General features: G+C 37.6%; 1 protein-coding gene across 1 annotated transcript in view; it reads right to left on the bottom strand.

Annotated features, from left to right (window-relative positions):
- The window catches only part of CALCR (calcitonin receptor), a 71,468-nt gene extending 50,965 nt beyond the window's left edge, over positions 1-20,503 (bottom strand). Inside the window, exons 1-4 of the mRNA XM_026039476.1 lie at positions 20,463-20,503; positions 14,028-14,115; positions 6,875-7,028; positions 2,788-2,898 (exon numbers count right to left, since the gene is read on the bottom strand). Of these exons, the coding sequence (XP_025895261.1) occupies positions 2,788-2,898; positions 6,875-7,028; positions 14,028-14,099 (337 nt within the window). The 5' untranslated portion in view covers positions 14,100-14,115; positions 20,463-20,503. The remainder of the gene's footprint in view (positions 1-2,787; positions 2,899-6,874; positions 7,029-14,027; positions 14,116-20,462) is intronic.
- Positions 20,504-20,966: the final 463 nt, after the last annotated feature.

Genomic DNA, 20,966 nt, shown 5'->3' with positions numbered 1-20,966 from the left:
ATATAGGTCTGTTAAGGGACATTCACAGGTTCATATGGCCTGGAGGATCAGATCTGGTTCACTTTTCCAGTTATGAATGAAATAAGTATCAAAGTGCAAAAATAAATCTTGGAAGTGAATTTTTTTTCTAACTCAAAGAAGTTATACATGGCCACAGGCAAAAGCAGCTTAGATGTCAGTGATCTGATACATACTGGCTTTGCAGATAGTACAACCCAAAGCAGCATAGTATAAAAAACCTGTTTTTGAAGTTTGTCTAGTATTTGCATGTCTAAAATACACGCTGAAGTGGTTTGATACCACGGAGCCCTAGTGAGAAGAAAATCTGACGGGCACTGCACTTTATATCTTGTAAAACTACTGTTCTTTAGGAATAAATTTCTGTTTCTTCTAGTTGTATTTTGCATAACATGCCTAAGTTACCAAAGAAAATAACGACTTGTGATACAAAATCTGACAGATTTTTCACAGGATGGTTGAWCGTATGCTTTTGGTCACCTCTAAGTGGCAGCCACTTTCATTAGCAGTGGAAAGATTTCAAGTCACCACATGGTTTTGTCTCCCTCCTACTTTATTATGTCCCTGTGTGACAATCAGACTCCTGTGAAGCCAACACTGACTACCCGCTGCTTTTATGCAGTGGATCTACTATGAGTTGAGGTGCTTAATAGATACTCTAGGAAAGTGACTGTATCCGAAGCAGGTCTGTTGTGCCACGGAAACAGCATCTATTGATCAAGACACCGGCGAAGAGGCAGATGTTGGCAAAGGAACAGAGAAAAGTGTCGGTGGAAAAACGCAGATACTACAGTGTTTGTCAGTATGTCCATATGTTAAATGCAGATATTGTTCCTAAATAAGACAGCAGCAAAAATAGCAGGAAATTATACTAGAGGCTTTGTTTTCCCACTGTGGTTCTCATAACAAGAAGTAAATATACATAYATAAAATATGCAAGCTTTAAAAAATGGGAGAAAGAATAACAATAGGAGCTACCCAAAGAAGGCTGGACTCTGCAGCACTTCTGAAAGTGCTTAAGAAGCCATTTGCAGTCAGTTGGATGAGTCACAGACCTCAACATTAATATGCATTAATAGGAAGAGTAAGGTGCTTCTGTACGTAGGGTTTAAAGCGTTACTTTGCAGAGYGCTGATGTAACGGAGAGACTGACTCAGAACAAGGATTTGGAGACAAGAAGATGGGTAGAGGAGCTAGTAATAGCTGTCTTGAGAACAATGGGGAGAGCTGCTCTATAATCACCCTCATTCTTCATGTGATGATGATCTACAAGCTGCGAGAGACTTCTGGGGCTTCACAGTTGTCCTGTACCTGCTTGTGCTACTAGGTTAAACAGCTACACAGCTATACATAAACCAGGACTCTTAGCACTACCTTGTTTTTTTGCCTACTGGGTAAAGCATTTGTTTGTGGAGATGGAGATGTGACTGAAAAGCTCTCCTTAGCTGGATGGGTCTCAGCTTTCATCAGGATGCACCAGGGATTAATGTGTGAGGTTGACCCCATGGTAAGACTCTTCAACCTCCTTTTAGAAACTATGGTAATGTATAGAAAAGAGTTTGAGGCCAAGTATGTCAGCAAGTAAGAAGGGCGTAAAAGACAAGGAAAGACATGATTCAATGCTCATGAGGTATCTTATTTAGGTTGTTAGTCTCTGTATGAATCGTGCCATAGGTTTCAGGATATTCCTCTATGAGCATATTCCCACACAACTTTGCTTGCTCGCTTTCCAGGACAGTGGATCCTTTCCAGTGCAGTGTTTGTTTTCAGTGGAAAAGAGGAGATTCCTTCATCCAAGTGAAGATTTGAATTCATGAAGACTGAGACTGATACTGAAGTATCCTGCCTGCTGGGTGGATTCTCTAACCATGGCTAGCTTAAATAAGATCAGAACAACTGGCAAATCTGTCTGCTACTACAAATTGGATTCAACTACATATGTGCTGGATCTGATTCAACATGGAAATTCTGTTTCTAAACAGGCAAAAAGCTCACTAGAACCAATAGTTTAATGATTAGACTGGATAATTAATACATTAATTTACAGCTATTTACTTTCCAATATGGCATGTAACTTTTTTTTTTAAATCTCATTGAAGATAATTAGATTTATATGTCCCCTACAATATTTTTATTGCAACTGGCACATTTTGTCTATACTTTTTTGAACACAGTGTAGCATGAGACATGGCCCATAAGCAATAATATGATTTGTGATGTTTTAACTGTATCTAATAATTCCTTATAGCTATTTATCAGCCTTTCTGTCTTTGATTACTTCTTTCATTTTCCCTTGTAAATGTTTCGATTTACTTCTCTTAGTCTAAAAGGCTGCAAGTATCTGCATTCAGAAAGTAAGAACATTAATTCTGTTTGCTTTCTTCCATAAAACTGTATTATCAAAAAAAAAAAAGAGAGAAAATGCTGATAATTATTTCATGCACAGACTATTTTCAGTGTTTGCTCTTTATTAGGAGAATTTAAAATTAAGTTTTACAATTCTTTTAATATTTCTACTTAGCAGGTATTATTTTTATAAAATATATTCCAGAAATCTATAGGTAAAATTTATAAAAAGTAAAAATATTTAAATCTTTTTGGTTTTAATTAAATTATGCAAGCAGTGACTGCATATGTTTCTGTTTCAGACAAACTTTCCGAGATTTCACTATGTCACAAAAATGCCTTTAGAAGCATGTTTTCATTTAATGGCATGAATATTTTGAAGGCTTCCTTTGAAAGGTAGTATGATGAGAAATAATACTGTACCYGTTGGATCAAAGTCTGGAAAATAATCTGGACAATTCTGAGCAGTGACTCTTCCTGCAGGTGTGTCATCCCAGCACAACCATCCGTCCCACGTTCGGTTACAGAACAGACCTAGACATGCAAGAGGAATTCAGGAGTTAACTCTATAAAAAATAGTCATTTTGAACACATCCTGCTCTACTCTCCCAAGGAATAGTGGCACCTTCAGATGCAATGAAAAAACTCATTATTACTACACTTTGAGGGATCTTCAAATGCTACAGGGTACTTGTGACTGCTGACTTGTCATCCGTGATGTTTATTTTACTACAAATTTTAAAAGTCAGTTGAAATAACTTGGAGTGTAGGTCTGATCATACAGATTCCTTGTTTCAGAGCCTAGATTCACCAATCTTTTCAGCCTTAAACATATGCATTATTGGTACAGGGGGCCTCTGTTGCACATATCCTTACAGATATTCAAATTTCAGTTCATCTTCTGCTGTTCAGCCGGTTTGAATCCCTAATCTTTGAAGCGCAAAGGCAGGAAGAGCTTGCAGGACTATTCCAGGTAAAGGCAACATTTGCACAGACTAGTCTCTAAGTTTACTGCATAACTCAACACTAAAGATTACAGTGTGGCTTTAAAGCCATGGCTCATGACACCAGGCTGGCAGGTGGGCTGGGACAACCTGTGGATCCAGTGGAATGACGTGTAAGACCAAAAGATGCTTCCAGCTGTCTATAACAAGCTCATTCTGCCCTCCAAGCGTGCTTAGAGAAGGATGTAAATCCTGCCCTCATCACACCCTTTGGGGAAGGTTGCACTGCACTGACAATGTCCCCTTCTAGCAATGTTCCCATCTCCTGAAAAGGTGAAAAAGAAGAGAGGAAAAGGTCCTTGATTTTGTTTTTCCCAGCAGTGCTGGAAATGCATTATACATCTCACTCCTATTTCCCATTACAGAGAGGTTACTTACTGCTTAGCTTAAACTGCATGATAAGACTGGTTCCTGTAACACAATTTCCTCACTCATTGCAGATTTAGCCAAGTAACATTAAAAATATATATACTTAATTATTTCTCATTTAAAATCAGTTTATGCTAGAGAAAAAGATATTTATCAGGTCAAAGGGAGAAAACATGTCTTGCATTTTACGCTCTAGTCCCAAGGGAGTTTTAGAATTGCTGTTATGATTGTGTAAGTCTTTTCTGAAATACTCATTAGGCAATTGGGCTCTATATAGACATTGAAAGTTAATAAAACATAGGCAGTGAATGGCTTCTTGTGCCTTTAAAGTTATTGTCAGATAAGTGTCCTCCTTTAAGCTTTCTTTGAAATCAGTATTTACAATAGATTTAAAAAGCTGTAAAAAGCTGCCTGTTATTTTAAAGCAGAAGTGTTTTAGATGAAAAACTGAAAGCATGAGGTATTCTAAATTAATGTTTTCCAGGTTAGTTTATAGCCAGAAGTATATTTTTATGAGGACTTTTTCCTCATTAGTTAAGATTTTATGCACATATTCTTTCCCATTTTCAGGTTGAATTTGCTAATGCTACTTGCTCAGTTTGTTAACGAACCACAATATTAGCAGTTTGTTATCTTTATTTCAGGCACTGTCATGCTCTCTTCTGACTATGAGAGTTAGTTGAAAGACAATATTTTGTAATATCAAAGAAAAAGATAAGTGAAAATGGATGCAACTTGAGCATTGTATTTGAGAGATACTGCTTGTTATGAATTTTTGGCTTCTGTTTTAAATTCTTTGCTTTTCCTTACAAGGTAAAAAATCATTGGTCTTGACCTATACATTGTACAATATGTCTCTTGAGGTAGATAAAAGGATTCAGATACATATTTTTAGAATCGGTGCAGGGCATAAACTAGTGTCAACAACAAAATAGAAAAGGAAGAGGAGCAGAATATTGGTTGGCTGACAATTTTGGATGATTACAGTTTTGGATGGATGAGGAAGGAAGGAACACAGCACCATTTCAAGGGGATGGTCACGTCATCTCAAGGGGCTGTCAGTCAATTCTACCTTGAAACGGGCAAGGCAAATGTTTACCCATGGTCTGTTATTTCAAGCCTGCAGACACACGACCACTTGTTACTCTACTGCAATCCATCTGTGTTACAGCAGCTCTTCCTCTTCTGATGTGAGATTGTGCAGTTTTCTGCAGTTAACACTCATCAGGATTGAGCTCCAGCATTGTGATGGATGTAAATCACCTCTGTGTCAGTATAGAAATTGGCCAGTTTAGGAGCTGCATATGTCCCTGAAAAACGTGGACACTTCAGGGCAGGGTGTCTCAAAGCAGTACCAGATTCTCCAAATTTTCCTGAAAGAATCAGATAGAATGAAACTCCACAAGTGTTTGTGCTGGGAGCTTGTAACTGGTATATCCCTTCAACTAATATGTCAAGCTCTTCTCAGGAGCTGTCTCACAGTTGCCCTTTGCATCAAGAGAATCCACCTCTCTTTCAAATTTGCAGGCAAATTATTTAGACTCTTGTCCAGACTAGTATTTTAGGAAGTATAAATGTTGGGGGACAGTAAGGATTTAGCTACTACTTACAGAAACTACAGCAAAAAGATGACTAGAGTGGCCTTGATATCATTCCTTAATCATTCATGATATTAATTCTGAGATATAAATTAAGCGCACATTGTCTCCAGTGATGTTYCATAAATCTTGCTGCTAACCAAAGGAGCTCATGAACTGCTGTGCTGTGCCAGGTTGTTGCTGGTCTGTAACAGCTGTTCTCCTGTGGCAACTTGAAAAAAATTACCAAGAATTCATACCTAATGAGAATTAGGTCATGCAGAGCAAACGCTTCAGCAATTAATCTCAGGATCAAGCAACAAAAGAAAGGGGAATCCAGTGGAACTCTCCATGGATGCAAAAATTACATACTTAAAGAGCTGGAGACTGAGAGAGTAATCTGAGCAGATTGCAACATTGCCCTTATCAAGCCTAGGAGCTAAAGGTTTGTTTATGTCTGAAAGATGAAGGTTTCTATCCGATAACACTATTTAAATGCCTGTTTTTTTTTTTTTTTAATTATTTGCCTGATTGAAAAACCATTAAAGCAATGGAAATCTATTTATTCCAAAACATCAAACCCTGAGCATCTTAATATCTAATCATTCTGTCAGTCTTACAGAAATCAGCAAAATCTTTCAGGAAAAGAATTAGAGAAAAGTCTTTCTCTTGTATCATGAAAAAAAGGAATCAAACACACGTTTTCTCCGCCCCATTCATTATGTTGGGTACATTTATCATGTGTCCTTAATATATCTTCCCTTTAAACTGTTGCCTCGGTCTTTCTGTTCCTTGCTTGCATAAATTCTCACAATGCCTGCAACATTTTTTCTCTAGTTACTCATAACTGTTCCCATATTTTTTGTATGGAAAAGTGACCAGAACAGAACACACAGTCTCAGCTAGGAATCCTTCTTGATTTATATCATGCCATTGTGACCTCACTGTCATTTGCTATTTCTCTCCTTATTATTCCTAATATGTGCCTCATATTCAGTAAAAATACAACCTTAGTGGTTTATAAACTTCTTTTACTAGTATTACCATTGACTGTGGAATACATAGACCACCTGTATAGGTATCAGTCAATACACAAATGACAAAATGAAATGGTGACAGTAGCAAACAAAAATGACACTTATGTTCAAGAGACCATTCATCACAATTACGTCTTTGTGTGAGCCTAGTGAAAGGTACCGATCTGACAGTCCTGGACAATCATATTCCCTAAGGATATTCAAGTTACAAAACACTGAGCCAGAAAGGTACTTCATCTGTGAGATGCTGGTAGCATCTGCACTGGGAGGAAGGAAAAGCAGTTTATTCCCTCTGCTCGCTCTGGACTCTTTCTTTCTGTCATCAGTAAGAGGATGCTTAATGTGAATTTGACTGCTATTTGTTGGAAGGAAGTGGAAGTTGGAATACCAAGACCATATATTAATGGTAGAATGTTAGACATGGTAGAATGGTAGAATGGAAGAAAATGTTTCCCTTGTAATAAATATAAGAAAACATAGCAATATACAAACAGAGGTGTTTTTCTTTTTTTTTTCTTTTTACCTTTTTTCCTATATGGAGGAGCTCTGTTCATCCTCTCATAGCATTTGAACTGCGAATCTATTATCTTCTGTCGTATGACTGAATTTTCAGTTACTACAGGCTCTAATGTAGGATCAGTATAATTTACAGTAGAAGTAAGACTTGGAACCATTCTCTGTACAGAAAGGAAAAACTGTTAGTACAAGTGAACAAAGCAGAAGTATAAACAAAGTGAGAATCAGAAATCTCTATTATGCATTATGTGGCACATCTGTTTATCATTATGATTGACCTTTTACCGCTTGCAATGGAAACACTGATTTTTTACCAGTTTACCTCACTATAAATGAGAGGTTTAGAGGTTTTAGCAATCTGTTTTAAAGTCTTTGAAGTCTTTGAAGTCTTCTAATCTGGCACATTGCTCTGCAAAAAATGTTATCAAAGTTACGCCCATCTATTTCCTCTTACTGATAGGTAACAGTATCATACTGATACTGATTTTTCTCTAGTTGTCTCTTACCCAGACATATACCTTTATTAACACACGTATTTTAAATGACCTGCTTTGAGCTCCTTCAACTGATACGGTAATAGAAACACAAGGCAAAGAGTTTAACCTTATGTCTGACCTTAGCTCTTAGGTAATTTAGCGAAGTGTTCCTAAATTTGAGAGCCTGAATGAAAAAGCCCCCTTCAATCAACAGGCATCTTCTGACCTTTTCCATTCAGAGTTCCCTGCAGGGCGTGTAGAAGGGTGATTGCCTCTATTAGGCAAAATCTCAGGGAGATACATCAGTTAGAGGAGAGTTGACCTTTCCCCAGGCCTAGGTGCTTCTCTCTGCTGCACAGCCCAGGTCTGTGAGCCAGGGAAACTTCAGCTCAATTCTGTTCTGCCTTAATCCTGTCTCAGGACATTTCTCCACATGAGGCTGATAGGAAAGGATTAGTCCCTCTGCTTCCACAACCAAAAGCAGAGCCGCTATGGTTTGAAAGGTTTGATGTTCTTGTGAATCTCTCTTATACAAGGCCTTGATTTCCCTAGACAACAGTCATGTAAACAGACTTATTAAAGTTGTTTTTGCAATATTTTCACAATGTGAAACGGCAATCTAAGGTATGCTTCAGATTACATTGATCATCTTCACAGCACATTCAAATTTGAGATTTGTATTAGCACCGAATAAGAATATACAGTTATTCAAACTGAAAACATGACAGGTTTCAAAGCACAAACATCATCTTGTTTGTCAACTTTGTGCTTTCTTTTTCTTTATCCAATCCTAAAAGCAATTCCATTAATACTTTACTTTCTTTTTTATTAGCCCAACTAATACTAATAATCTTGGTAAAATACGTAACAAAGACCATACATTTGAGTTAGACAAAATAATGTAATCACTTTGTCATTTTACTTCTCTGCCAAATGACATTATCTAATCTTTGTATACTTTTAAATTTAACTGATGTGTTCTGGAATTTAATATAATCTAATCTCCTCTGATACTGATGTTTTCATTTTCACCTGCGTGCTATTTTAAGACTGTAGAGAATAGTGAAGAATTTTTTATCATTGCACTTCAGAACATCCTTCCCTTTTGCTGATTGTTGGATTCTCTTCTATAAAGATTTTTCTTTTGTTTTAATGACAATGCATTCCCACATGATAGCGCAGTATGGAAACATATCATAATCTGACATCAAAGAAACAGCAGAAAATAAATGTTCTAATTCTATCTTTTAATTGGTGAAGATGTAACAGCTTGTTACTGGGGACGATATTTCTTAGGGTGTAATACAATTCACCCTAAATTGAGGTGAAGACACCTTACTCTTAAAAGCTAGTTCCATGACTCACTCTAAGTAAGAGGCTAATGCAATTCCAGAGGAAGTCATCTCTCACTGGGTATAGATTGAGAAGAATATTTTAATATTTGGTGGCAGCTGCTTAATATGGTGGTGGATTTTATATTTTGCACAGAATTATTTAAACTACTCAACCACATAATGCAGATGATTATATGACCTCTGAGGAAGGCAATGCTAGCCTTATTCAACCTGCTAGCAAAACTTCTATTGCTCATATTTTGATCAGGAATTCAGTCATAGAGATTAAAAAGACAGAGGAGATTGTGTCACTGTGGACAGAGGAGACTGTGTCCAAAGCTCTATGGAAATTACTTTTGGAAAAAAACACAACAAATTGGATTTTTAAAGTTGGTCATACACGAATATTTCCATGCACTTTTGATGTAATCAAATATCTTGTGTGCAAAGGCAAATTAAGTTCTGTACATACGTGTCTTACTAGTATTGTTCATATAGATATGCTCTTGAATGTACTCCATTTTTTATCTATTACTCTTTTCTGTATTTGAAAAGCTGGCCTGTGGAAGTCTGAATAATAGTCTTCTTTATCTTAAAATCTGATGGGCAATTTAACTAACTAAAGTAAATGTGATGCTTGCTGGAGTTTGAAGCAGTCATATCTCTATTTGCAGTATCAATTGTTTCTAAAGTGCAGAGGAGAATAACGTCCACCACCACTTTAATTTATGGAGCCTAAAACCTAATCTCCTACGGCTAATGGCAGTCTTCCCACTCATTTCAATGGGCTTAAGGTCAAACTTCATCTATTTGTGACTTAATCTGCCAAAAATCTTACTATTGTTCGTGACATTACATATTATTATTAATTTTATTTTTCTTCAGGTCCTTACTGGGAAAATYGGGCAAAAAGAAATATCTGTGTCATTTTCTTATCAGAAGTAGAAGAATCCTGGACATGAAYGCATAGGGAGGAAAGCTTAATGCATAGCATGTTCATGTGAGGGAATGTCCCTGTGCCACACATACAAGAGGAAAAAATGAGTAGGAATCAACTTTTATTACATTTTGATGATCTCACCTAGATATCTGGGGAATAAAGTTTTCATGAAAAAGCCAAGATTTTCTTCACCTGCTTAGTACCTGGAGAATTGAACAAATTCTAAATTCTCATAGTCAACCACTACAAGATAAAAGCCCTTCCCATTATTCCATCAGCTATTTCAGGTAGAAGAACAAACACTGTTGATAAAATAAAGTAGAATGCCTCATTCATGTAAAATATTCTTTATTAAAGAGAAATAAATAAATTACAACTGAATAGTCAGGATGTATTGAATAGCCTAATAATGATTTGTGTCATTTCTTCTGAAGAAAACTGTTTAAGTGATGTCCCATGCAGCAGTTTAGCAGCCGTACATATGATGTCACTCCTAAAAGTTCAAGTAAATGACGTCATACATACGACCACCAAGCCACCACGTGACAAATGACTGCTATAAGATGAATTATCATAGCAAAGAGAAATAAATGCTTGGAAAGCTGAAGATCCCTTTATACCTAAAACTGATGAAGCAATCTATAGAAAGAATTTGGATTTGTTATTAATCTATATTAGAAATGATCAATTAGTGCAACAGTTCTGTAAGACAGATACTTCTTTTTAACCCATGGAAGATTTTCCCCATTTCTGAAAGACATAATCCAGATAAAGCACACATAAAATTCAGTTGTTTCATAAAATATAGACACGATGAACAAGTATCCCCAAATACTTTTATGATGAAGAATTTTAAAATGTACAAACTGTTAATGATATGTGACATTCAAGAAAGTATTGTCTGTAGCTGGCTTGCTTTCCATTTTTTCCCCCTGCTTTCATGCTTTGCAATACTTATTGTTGAGCTCAGTCAAAATATATTTCAAATTTGGATGCTGCAACTATTTGTTATTGATTTGAAAGCTCAAAAACACACTTTGAACGTTTGCTTTAAACCTGCTGTAGTCAACACATTGTGGGTCACTATCTCCTGCCCATCAAAGCATAATATCCTTGAGATCCTTGAGTGAGATCTCAACATGACTCAGCTCAACTGCAGAGCCCTCTCTTGCCTTAATTGTTTTTGCACTGATTTTCACAGCTAGCATTAGGATAGTGGAAAAAACAAAAAACAAACAAAAAAACCCCAAAACCCCACAAAAACACTCTGATGCTTTCAGAAGGTCATTAGGGCGTGGTAATCAGTAAAAATAATAATTTCTTATTCATCACAAATGTGCTTAATAAGAGGAGACAATTTCTTTGGGGAAATACCTCAACTCAGCATGTTTTGTTTAACCATTAAATCTAAAAATCTTTCCATACTCAATTGTTGTTGAAGCAGGATGGACAGTTATCTCATACTGAGATTCCACACAACTTAAATTTCACACTTTGGCAGCTGTTTAAACAAGCAAGACATTATCACGAGCAGATGCAGACAAGGCATTTAATTAAAAACAAGTCATGAATCTCATATAGTTCATTTCCAGTGCTGCAGTATTTTTGCACACAAGGAAGCTTTACTCCCAGGATAATCTGATGGAAAATGTGGTTTTAAAGGAAGATTGTAAGAGGCTTCATAGCTTTTGACTGCAGCTCTAATTATAATCTTCTTTTAAGAGTCCTTTTTAGGGTAATTATCTGCATAGCAATATTTTTCTTAAAAACAAAGATGGAGATAGAAGTTCTGATCACACCTGAATCTTGTATGCTAACTTTTAAAAGTTGCCATTCCTTTCCCTGATGGAAATCCATGACCAGTTTCTTTCTGAAGAAAATCTCACCAACTCTAATGCATCAATAACATATTTTCTTTCACAATTTTTTTTGTGTGAGAAGAGCTCTTGAACTTGCAAGTCCACTTTCATACAGCAGGCAGCAAATGCACACTTTGGAATATCCCTATGAAACACAGCACCACAGACAGTGAGGATCTGTCCTTGCAGATATGAGGTGAGAGGGCAATGAGGTTAAGGGTGTCCCTGCATACCACAGAAGGTCAATAATCTGATGATCCTGGCAGATGAAGCCAGGAGCTTCAGCACAGCTGATCAACCAGACTCTTAGATGGACATGTCCTGAGGGGCTGGAGGAGCCTCTGGACTTCAGGCAAAGTAAGAAGGGAAGAAGGTGCTTCATGAAGTCAAGGGAGACCATGACAAATCTGTGATATTCCTTCTGGCCCAATGACAGATGAGATCTGCTTTGGACTAGTTGCTGGATGAGCTGTTTTCTAGGTAGGGAAAAGCTTATGACTTGATTAATTTCATCCACTGTGTGCCTCACATCCCCTGTGCAGAGGTGGCTTTTAGAGAGTCATGGTTAAGCTTTTGATCTGGGATGGTGTCAGGAGCCTGCTGGGTGCATAGATGGGCTGCCATCTCCTGGGTCTCTATCCTGCTCACAGCTGTGAGCAGCAGTGATTAGATGGACATCTCATAAGCAGTACCCTCAATCAGTGGCAAATGCTTTACTAATTGGCTTGTGGAGATTCAAACTTTTGTAATTGTGTAAATATACCACTTTGTGTAACGGAAATTATTCCAAAGTTCATGAGCCTTTCAGCTCATCTGGCACGACATAAAAGAGTTCATAGTGGTTTAGTGGTTTAGGCTTGGTAACGATTACACAGATTGGGACTTAATGAACACGTGCATTTGGTTTCTGTCTCAAAATGAATCCATTTTAAAATACAATTTTGGTCTAATGGATCTAATTGAAAAAAGGTGTGACCTTYATCTACAGAATTCATTTTGTCTTTACTAGCACTTTGTGGTTGGCCCAGGATGATAAAATTGGACTATATTATAAAATCTGCTTTTTTACTGAGTAAGATCACATCCTCAGTGAGATTGTATGGGTCTACATGCTTATTGAGAAATTGAAAATGTCAGGAATAAAGTGAAATAAGAAATATTGCTTGAGAGGAATTTTTACAATTTCTAATGGAATTCACTTTATCTGGAAAGCAAGGGAATACCTGGTRGAGGTGGCAAACCAGATTAGCAGGCATTCAAAAGAAGGGAAGTCATCAAGGAGGCAGGCAGTAAGAAATTACATCCTATATTTATATTATATAATTTATATCTCATAAATGAGTTCTGGGGCAACTGGTACTCCAGAACTAATGGCTTCTGTTAATAGCTTTTAAATAGCTTTTGTTTGACGAAGCAGAGTTATTATGGCCTTATAAGCACAGAACAGTGCTATCTATTCTAGGCAAAAATGAAACATGTGAGAGGGCTTCTATCAGAAGAGACCAAAGAGACTTGGTGATGAGTCTAAGGCTGGAGAAGGTGGAGAGGGGAGTTAAGGACATCATGTAACTGGGATATAGGATAAAACGTTCAGTAAGAGACATGGGAGTAGAACTCCTTCACTGAACTTCTTTCCTGTGAGGGTGACAGAGCCCTGGCACAGGCTGCCTAGGGAGGCTGTGGAGTCTCCTTGTCTGGAGATCTTCCAAACCCGCCTGGATGCCGCCCTGTGCCCCGTGCTCTGGGTGTCCCTGCTGGAGCAGGGTGTTGGACTAGATGATCTCTAGAGGCCCCTTCCAACCTTAATGATTCTGTGATTCTGTGAACGTGAAGGTGGATGGGGAATTAGGTGGCACCAGGCATTCAAGTAAGTCAGACAGCACCTTGGCAGAGAGTAYTCAGCCCCAGTAGCAGCACTGAGATACACACTTACTATTCTGTAACTGTGGCTGATAATTACAAATTGCTTGAAGTTTATCAAGCAAAGACCGGGGAAAGCGTTCCATTTACAGCATTCAGTCAGACAGAAACTAATTTGTTACAATTTTAGTACAGCAGATATTCAGTCATATTGTACATACTGGAATAACAGAAATATTGAGATTCAACAGTTGAAATAGTCTGAAGTGTGTAACTAATCTTCATACTGTTCTTTTCCCTTTGGATTACATTACTAAGAGCAGAATAACTGTAAACAGGGAAAATCCACAATTAATTAGATCAGTCCATCTCACACAATAATGTCATGCAAGTTTTCAGAACTATAAGTTTCCTTGTCAGTGATACTTTGTAGTCTGTAAAACATGGAAAGCAAAAGCATATCCATTACCTTGCTGGGCTTCCAATGCTGTCTCACCAAGAAACACTGATTACAAGTTACAGCTTTTATGAAATATCTTACTTTGGAACTTTACTAACTTTGTCCCAATATTTACCAACAATAAATTCCATGACTTACGATGTACGGGAAATATAACTCAGTACTTATTTTTCTGAACATCAGGTTTAAATTTGGCGGGAGTCATGAGCAGTTCATTTTTCTCATACTTACAATTAGAAGGATAATCAGTAAGAAGCAACTGTGGGTTGTTTCTTTCATTGTGGATTCTTTCTGGAGGGACATGCTGTAGCTGACACTTCTGAGAATGAAACAACACCAAAAAAAAAGCAGTATTAGACTTTATTTGTTTTGATAATCTCGTTTTCTTTGTGCGTGGACATCTTTTTAAACTTTAAGTGTATGTGAATGTGTGTGTGTGAATGTCTATTTGTGTGTGCAGCTCCACTCTTGTGTGTGTTTTTGTTGGACAGGAAATGAAAGAGAATAAGCACAAAGGAAWGCTGCTCTGGGACCTCACCAGCAACCTTTTTCTTGATTTTTTTTTCTATTTTCCTTATTTTTTTTTAATCAAAACCTCTCTGGTCTTTGTGGGAACAGTATCCATGCGCTACCTTGTATCATCATATTGTTTGGCAGTTGTGGAAGCTTAGCTGTTTGTATTAGCACATCCTTTCTAGTTTCATACAAAATGACCATATTAGAGTCAGAAACACTGCTTTTATGAAGGTATGGCATGTTTTGATATCCTCCGAACCACCAATGGTCACCAGTTGAACAACACGACTACAGAGAATCTTCTGCCATAAAGAAATAAGAAAGTAAACAGTCTATTATACCTTAGCTATTCTGTCAACTTGGAAAACGAGACTGAGGCTCTCTAAGTATCCGAAACCTAGCAATTTAATTATATAAAAAAGGCACACAGATTTGGACACTTAGTCTTATTTACATGTAGTGAGGAACACTGGTACAGCATTTCTCATGCTGAAATGGTCTGGAAAGTCATCCATTTACAGAGAAGTTAAATATGTATCAGTTGTAGTCTTTCTCACCCAAAGAAGAACTATCTGAAGACGTAATAATGATAAGGCATTTCTATTGCAATAACTTAAGCGGGTGTAATCTCCTACCAGATCAGAATGGAAGTGTTGCAGTCATATGTCACTGAGATTACATGAAAACCAAACAGATGAAAAAGAGGGTCCAAAGAATTTGCCTCTGGTAATAAGTAGCCTTATCACACTGTCTGAGCCTTGCCAGAACCATTCTGGTGTGACAGAGGTAATGGAACAGGCTTATGACACATAAATAATATGCAATTACACTGTCAGCTACATATTTGTACCTGATCAGCAATGACAGGCAACTGAATTGAAGCAAAAATTGGACAGCTGTATCAGAGGAAAATGCTTGTAATTGTGTGTACCTTCTTCAGAATAACAAATGAAAACCGTAGTGGTTCAAAACTGTAAAAAGGATTCATGAGCAGATAAAACATAGGCCCTGATCAACTGCTTAATCAGTAGATACATACGCATGTCTCCACATGGTTTTGCAGTGTAATGTAAAGTTTCTATAGTGTAGTGTAAAGATACCAGTGTTGTAAGTGACTATATTCTTCTTATTTATCTCATGGACTTCTGCTGCATCTATAGGGAGGCGAGAAATTGCAGGCAAAGGACTTTTCCTTACTCACTGCCGATTCATAAATAGTTTTAAAATACACATCATTTGCTGCAAATAGCACAATGGCACTACTGATTGACTACTAGAGATCAACACTGCATGTGCAAAATCAATAGCAGGTGAAGTTACCAGTGAGATATCTACTTTTCCTCTGTGAAGTACTCACAGCATTATTTTGGGTTTTAGCTGTAGCTGCGGGTGAGATATTGAGATACTGATCTTTGTGAACATTTGTTATTACATGCCAAAAGAGCTGTTTAAAATGTCTCTTGTTCCCATGTCTCCTCCCAATTAAGAAAAAGCCATCTGTAAAGTATTTCACACATTATTTTTTTCTTCAGTTAACCACAAAGACTGTGCCATACACTACTATATTTGAGTAAATGAGTAAGAATCATTTCCCACACTAAATCTTATATAGTCTTTATGTTTCTCATCTTTCTTGTTCCAGCCAACTTTAACCACAGGAACGGCTAACATGCTACATAAAATCCAGCGCTCCTTTTTATTTCCTCTTCCATGRGAGTCTTTTCCAATGACAACAATTTAAATAGGCTGGACTCTAACAACRCAAGTAAAAAAGTTTCTGACTGCGAAATGACTTTTCATTATTTTATGACCTATGAGAACGGCCCTAGCATTGCAATACAAGYGGGTTAACATCAGTGTTGGATCAAGAATCATGATCAGATTGAGAAGGTAGGCACAGGTAAAAAGTGTCAATCAAAGAACAAGGCAGAAGCGATGGGCAGGCAGAGAAGACCACAGAGAGTGGAGCCCTGGATGCCCCTAGATGGAGCACCAGAAGACCAGCATCATCACAGTTCTGCCTCCATCTCCTGCCACCCCTGTTCAAGTCTGACACGACACACTTGGATGTGCAAAGCACCACACTCAGGTACTGGGGTGACTGACTCCTATGTTACACATACCACTTTTACAGCAACTCACACTACTGCCTATAGAGAGTCTAATGAAAATCTGATAGAGACTGGGTAGTCTCTACTGCCTGCTCTGAGATAGTTCCTCCAAATACAGAAGGACAAATCAGAAATGAATATGGTCCCTTGGCCACATTCCTACCGTGATTAGCTATATACTGCCTTTGGTGGTGGCAAATTTAAAAGGAGTGAGAGCCCCTCTGCTTATCGACCCCTCTGTGGCAGCATCTTCTGATGTGCTCCATGCTGACTTGTGACCACAGCGGTTCAGGGTAAYGTTATAAAGCAGATCAGAAACTTAATTTAAAATGTATTTTTTTTTTAAAAACAGAATACATGTTTGTTACCGTGTATTGGTAACCATGCAGAAGATGGAACATTAAATTGTAATCTTTCAAGTTGATTTATGCTTTGGTATTTTAGAGGGCTCCACACTGCATGTGTTTCTAGGGGTGCATGAGGTTTGCCACAACAGCTACCAAAATGAAAATTCTTCTGGTCAATGGAGTGAACATAATATTGGAGATAACAATTATCTTTAATATGGTTCACAGTGACACAAAAATTTTCATTTGCTGAAGTTCACAAGCAGATTTTATGTATTGTTCTTGTTTCGATAGTATTTATCCTATTTTCCATAAGCCCAGCGATATCCTTGCTTGATACTTCACATATTTAACTTTTATAACATTGATATTTAGTGATTAATGATAAGCACATTTTCAAAGCCCAGTACTCTTCCATGGTCATATTGGTCTGTTGGTCGTAACAGTCTGTATGAAATCTCAACCTGTTTTTTAAACTAGAATGCTGTACTTTATTTGTTAATGTAGTATGCCTGATTATGTGCTGAGAYATTCCTTCTGCTTAAGTTACTAAAATAACGTCATTGACTCCTTTGGATTGGTCCTGAATGTCATTTGAGGATGGGCATAACATCCTATTTAACAGCGGCATCTCCTTTGGCCCTACCTGATTTCCAGAGCTGACATCRAATTGATCAGAGTTTTAATTATAGTTATCATAGGACTGCCCGAAATGTGAACAACCCCCCTGCTTAGCCATTTGCACAAGTGGCTTGAGCTGGGCAATAAGGAGGATCAAGGAGTGGGAATGCAAGACAGAGCACCTGGGCAAGACACAGGGAAGCCAGCAGACCACACTGCTAAGTGTCTATGAAACTTGGGTCAAAGAAGGGAATTACTAGTCTGTTAGCCTCCATTTCGCCAAATGCAAAAACAGTTTGGAGAAAAGGATTAAAATCATCCCACATTCCCAGCTGTGCATTTTACTACTTGGTTTCTKATTCAGGCTTTTACTTAAACACTTTCTGGGCCTGGAATCAGCTGTACAATCACGCTCTTAGAAACCTATGAGAAGGAAACAGCATCAGTACCTACCACAAGCTCTAGCCATCAGCCTGCAATGGTCTGCAAAAGGTGTTACTAGCACCACAGTATTCTGACAGCCACATTTCCAATGGAAACGGTGAGCTCTTTTCAGTTCATTCCAACATATGGAAAGGCTGGTGACTGTCAATCTCAAGAAATATCCTAAGAAATACAGGCTCCRGATTCTCAGTTTCAGGTATTAGGCCCTGTATGTGTAATTTGTAGACATCTAGGTCACTTGCAAGATCTTATCATATTCCTTCTGGGAGTCTTGGAGATGTTTTTCACTATCAGGGAGTTAAATGTGCAGTTTCTTGATGATTAACTAGTTGTTACTGAAGCAGATTACCATTAATTCCCATTAACTTGCTTGGTGAAATGCGTATGCAGTAATGAGTRGGTGCAAATGGAAACTATTAACTATGGCAAATAGACAATTCCAGAGGTACACAAGATCAAGTGATGAAATAAAACCACTTTATTGAATCACTAGGGTTTTATAGAAACTACAAYGTTTGATGCTTCATTTTCCTAGTGAAAACCATTTAATAAGAAGGGGCTAAATTATATCAGAGTTTTCTTTTTTKCAAATCCCTGGCAATAAATCAGAAGAAGATCAAAAGAAATAGAAAATAAGCTAAAAACTTGGCTATGCTTACTTCTATGGTAATGAGAGTTTTTCAAAGCTCCTGCACTACAAATCTGAGCAGCCAATGTGGTCAGAAACACTTGGGGTTGCATGACAGAGGCAATTATACTTTGAAAGAGCAAGAAATACAGATGCCACATACAAGAATGTGCTTCGAATGAGAATTATTTACCTGAAACGAATAATATAAGAGGAAAATTACCCAGAAGGTTTTCAGAAAAGATTGAACCTTTTTCTTACACAAAAGCACTAAAGCATTAAATGAAGCTGATTCTACTGTCTACCTGCCAMAGGCAGCTGCCAAAAGCTGGGGTGAGGAGCCCTTGGGAGGCTAAGAGGGGAGGCAGTGTAACAAGCACAAGCTTTTTAGGTTCAGGAAATTAGGTGAATCCCATTGGTGTTATATGTTTATCTGGGTACATCACTTCTATATCCTCTAGAAACGAAGGGCTGTGATTTCTACTATACTAGTAGTCAGAAAATTACTGTTTTTTCAGTATAGAGGGAGGCATCTCTAATCCCCCTTCTGGCTATTGACCAAGTGGTTTCAGGTGTCTTAAAGGAAAGGAAAGAAAATGCCAGGAAGGGACTGATGAGTATTTTAATGAATTTGATAGTAGCACAAGTTTGTAGTATTTATAGAGTAGACCGTGTGGTTTCTTACAAAAGGATTTATCTTGTAACTTCTGAAAATGCACTCTAGGAAGTATAAAACCTAAAATATTTTAGCTTGGGTGTTTTAGATGCTAACAGGTGTTAACATCTTAAGACAGGAGCTTCAGCATTTCTGGATTTTAGGTTCCTCATGTCTCCCTGAACCCTATTTCACCTTCATTCTTGGAAGCTGGTGAAAACATACTGGTTTACCCAGGAGTAAGTGTCTGAACAATGCCTAAGACTCTATTTTGTAATAATACTTACGGGTCTTCATATTAAACTGGACAGCAGGTAAGAAATGCTTTTATTTAAAAGAAAAGAGTATTGCAGAATTGCTCTTCACGTTTAAATGCTATACACTTGGTGCTGCTAAAAATTGCACATATTGTGTTTCTGGAGTACTCTGGCCTTGACTACCTGCTTCCAGCCCTCCCTTGTGCTGGCATTGTGAAAACCTGGCCCAAGCAGCTACGCAACTGCCATATGCAAGTTCATATACCATGGTGAGAGGAGAGGTAGAATAACAGGAACATAACAGCCCTGGTATAGATCAGTTGAAGTTGTCATGGAATTTGAACTAAAAAAAAAAAAAAAAGATTCACAGTGAATTTTGCAGGATGTGTTTGAGTAACGTGTTATTACACTTTATCCTCAAGCCKCAGGGAGGAAGAAGCTGTGGATCACACTGTCTCTCTTAAAAATGAGTTCAGTCTCCTAAGTCAAAATTCGAGGATATACTCTTAATACAATCTCATTGTAACAAAACAGCAGTAGTTCCTATGAGAACCGCCAGAGCCTCAGCACTCTCATTTATACCAGCTACAGAGGGTTTTCTTTTTCTTACCTTCAGATTTGCATTGCTTATGTTAAATTAGAAGTTGTAAATTTCTGGAGGATCACTTCAGATTTCATTGGCTCTATTTTCAGTAATGGAGAATTAGATTAAATTATCAATGTCAAAAAACAACTATTAAAGGTCATCAAATATGTTATCATGTTAAAGTCAAATATTGCTAAACTATAGAGCAAAGCAGCAGATACCTACCCAGCAAGGGATAGGGCTAAATTCTGTAGCAGAGCATTTCTGCTATTGTGAGTRCTTGAATAAATGAAGAAGTTTTGGCTGGTAGTCTACCACATGACAGATGAAAGCAACCACCCTGCACGAATGCCAAGTTCATCTCTAAGCACTCCTCAAAGAAGAACATTTCCAAGCCATTTAGTCACACTATGAAGCTGCGGTTTAGTATCTCACATAGTAAGACAATAACATTGTAGTCTCTTTGGCATAGTTGTGAATGGTATTTTGGAAAGTGCTTACAATTTTTTGAGATCTCTGCAGCAGTGCTTGTAAAACAAGTAGGTATACAAGTACTTAAGTGTGGTCACCCTTCAGCTGGCACCAGTCCAGAAGCTTGGGATGAGTACCGGCCTGCTATAGAGCAGTGATTTCAACAGTCATGCACATTCGCAGCAGATCATAAACTTTTGTATAGCCTGCAAAATTAGAGCAGATCTTAGGAATGTATCATCTGTATCTACAATTCTCTCAGAGATTTCAGAGTATTTATCATCTGCAAAACAATCTTTGACGCTAATATTAACCATGCTAATAAAATTGCAACAAGAATTATAAGCTAAACAAACTGAAAGTGATTGCAAAAKATTAAGTCAAAACTGATTAAGTTAGTTAATGGAAAAGTCACATCCATAACTGCTTTATGATTTTAATCTGGCGTGCCTCATGACTCTACTGAACATTAGACTTCAGTTATATGTACTGTACAGTCCATACCAGCTAATCAACTTAGAAATATTTTAATAC

This window comes from Nothoprocta perdicaria, unplaced genomic scaffold, assembly GCF_003342845.1.
Source record: "Nothoprocta perdicaria isolate Ctin4 unplaced genomic scaffold, notPer1 scaffold_23, whole genome shotgun sequence".
Classification (NCBI taxonomy): domain Eukaryota; kingdom Metazoa; phylum Chordata; class Aves; order Tinamiformes; family Tinamidae; genus Nothoprocta; species Nothoprocta perdicaria.
The sequence above is the reverse complement of the archived record's forward strand: the minus strand, read 5'-3'. Positions and strand labels throughout refer to the sequence as shown.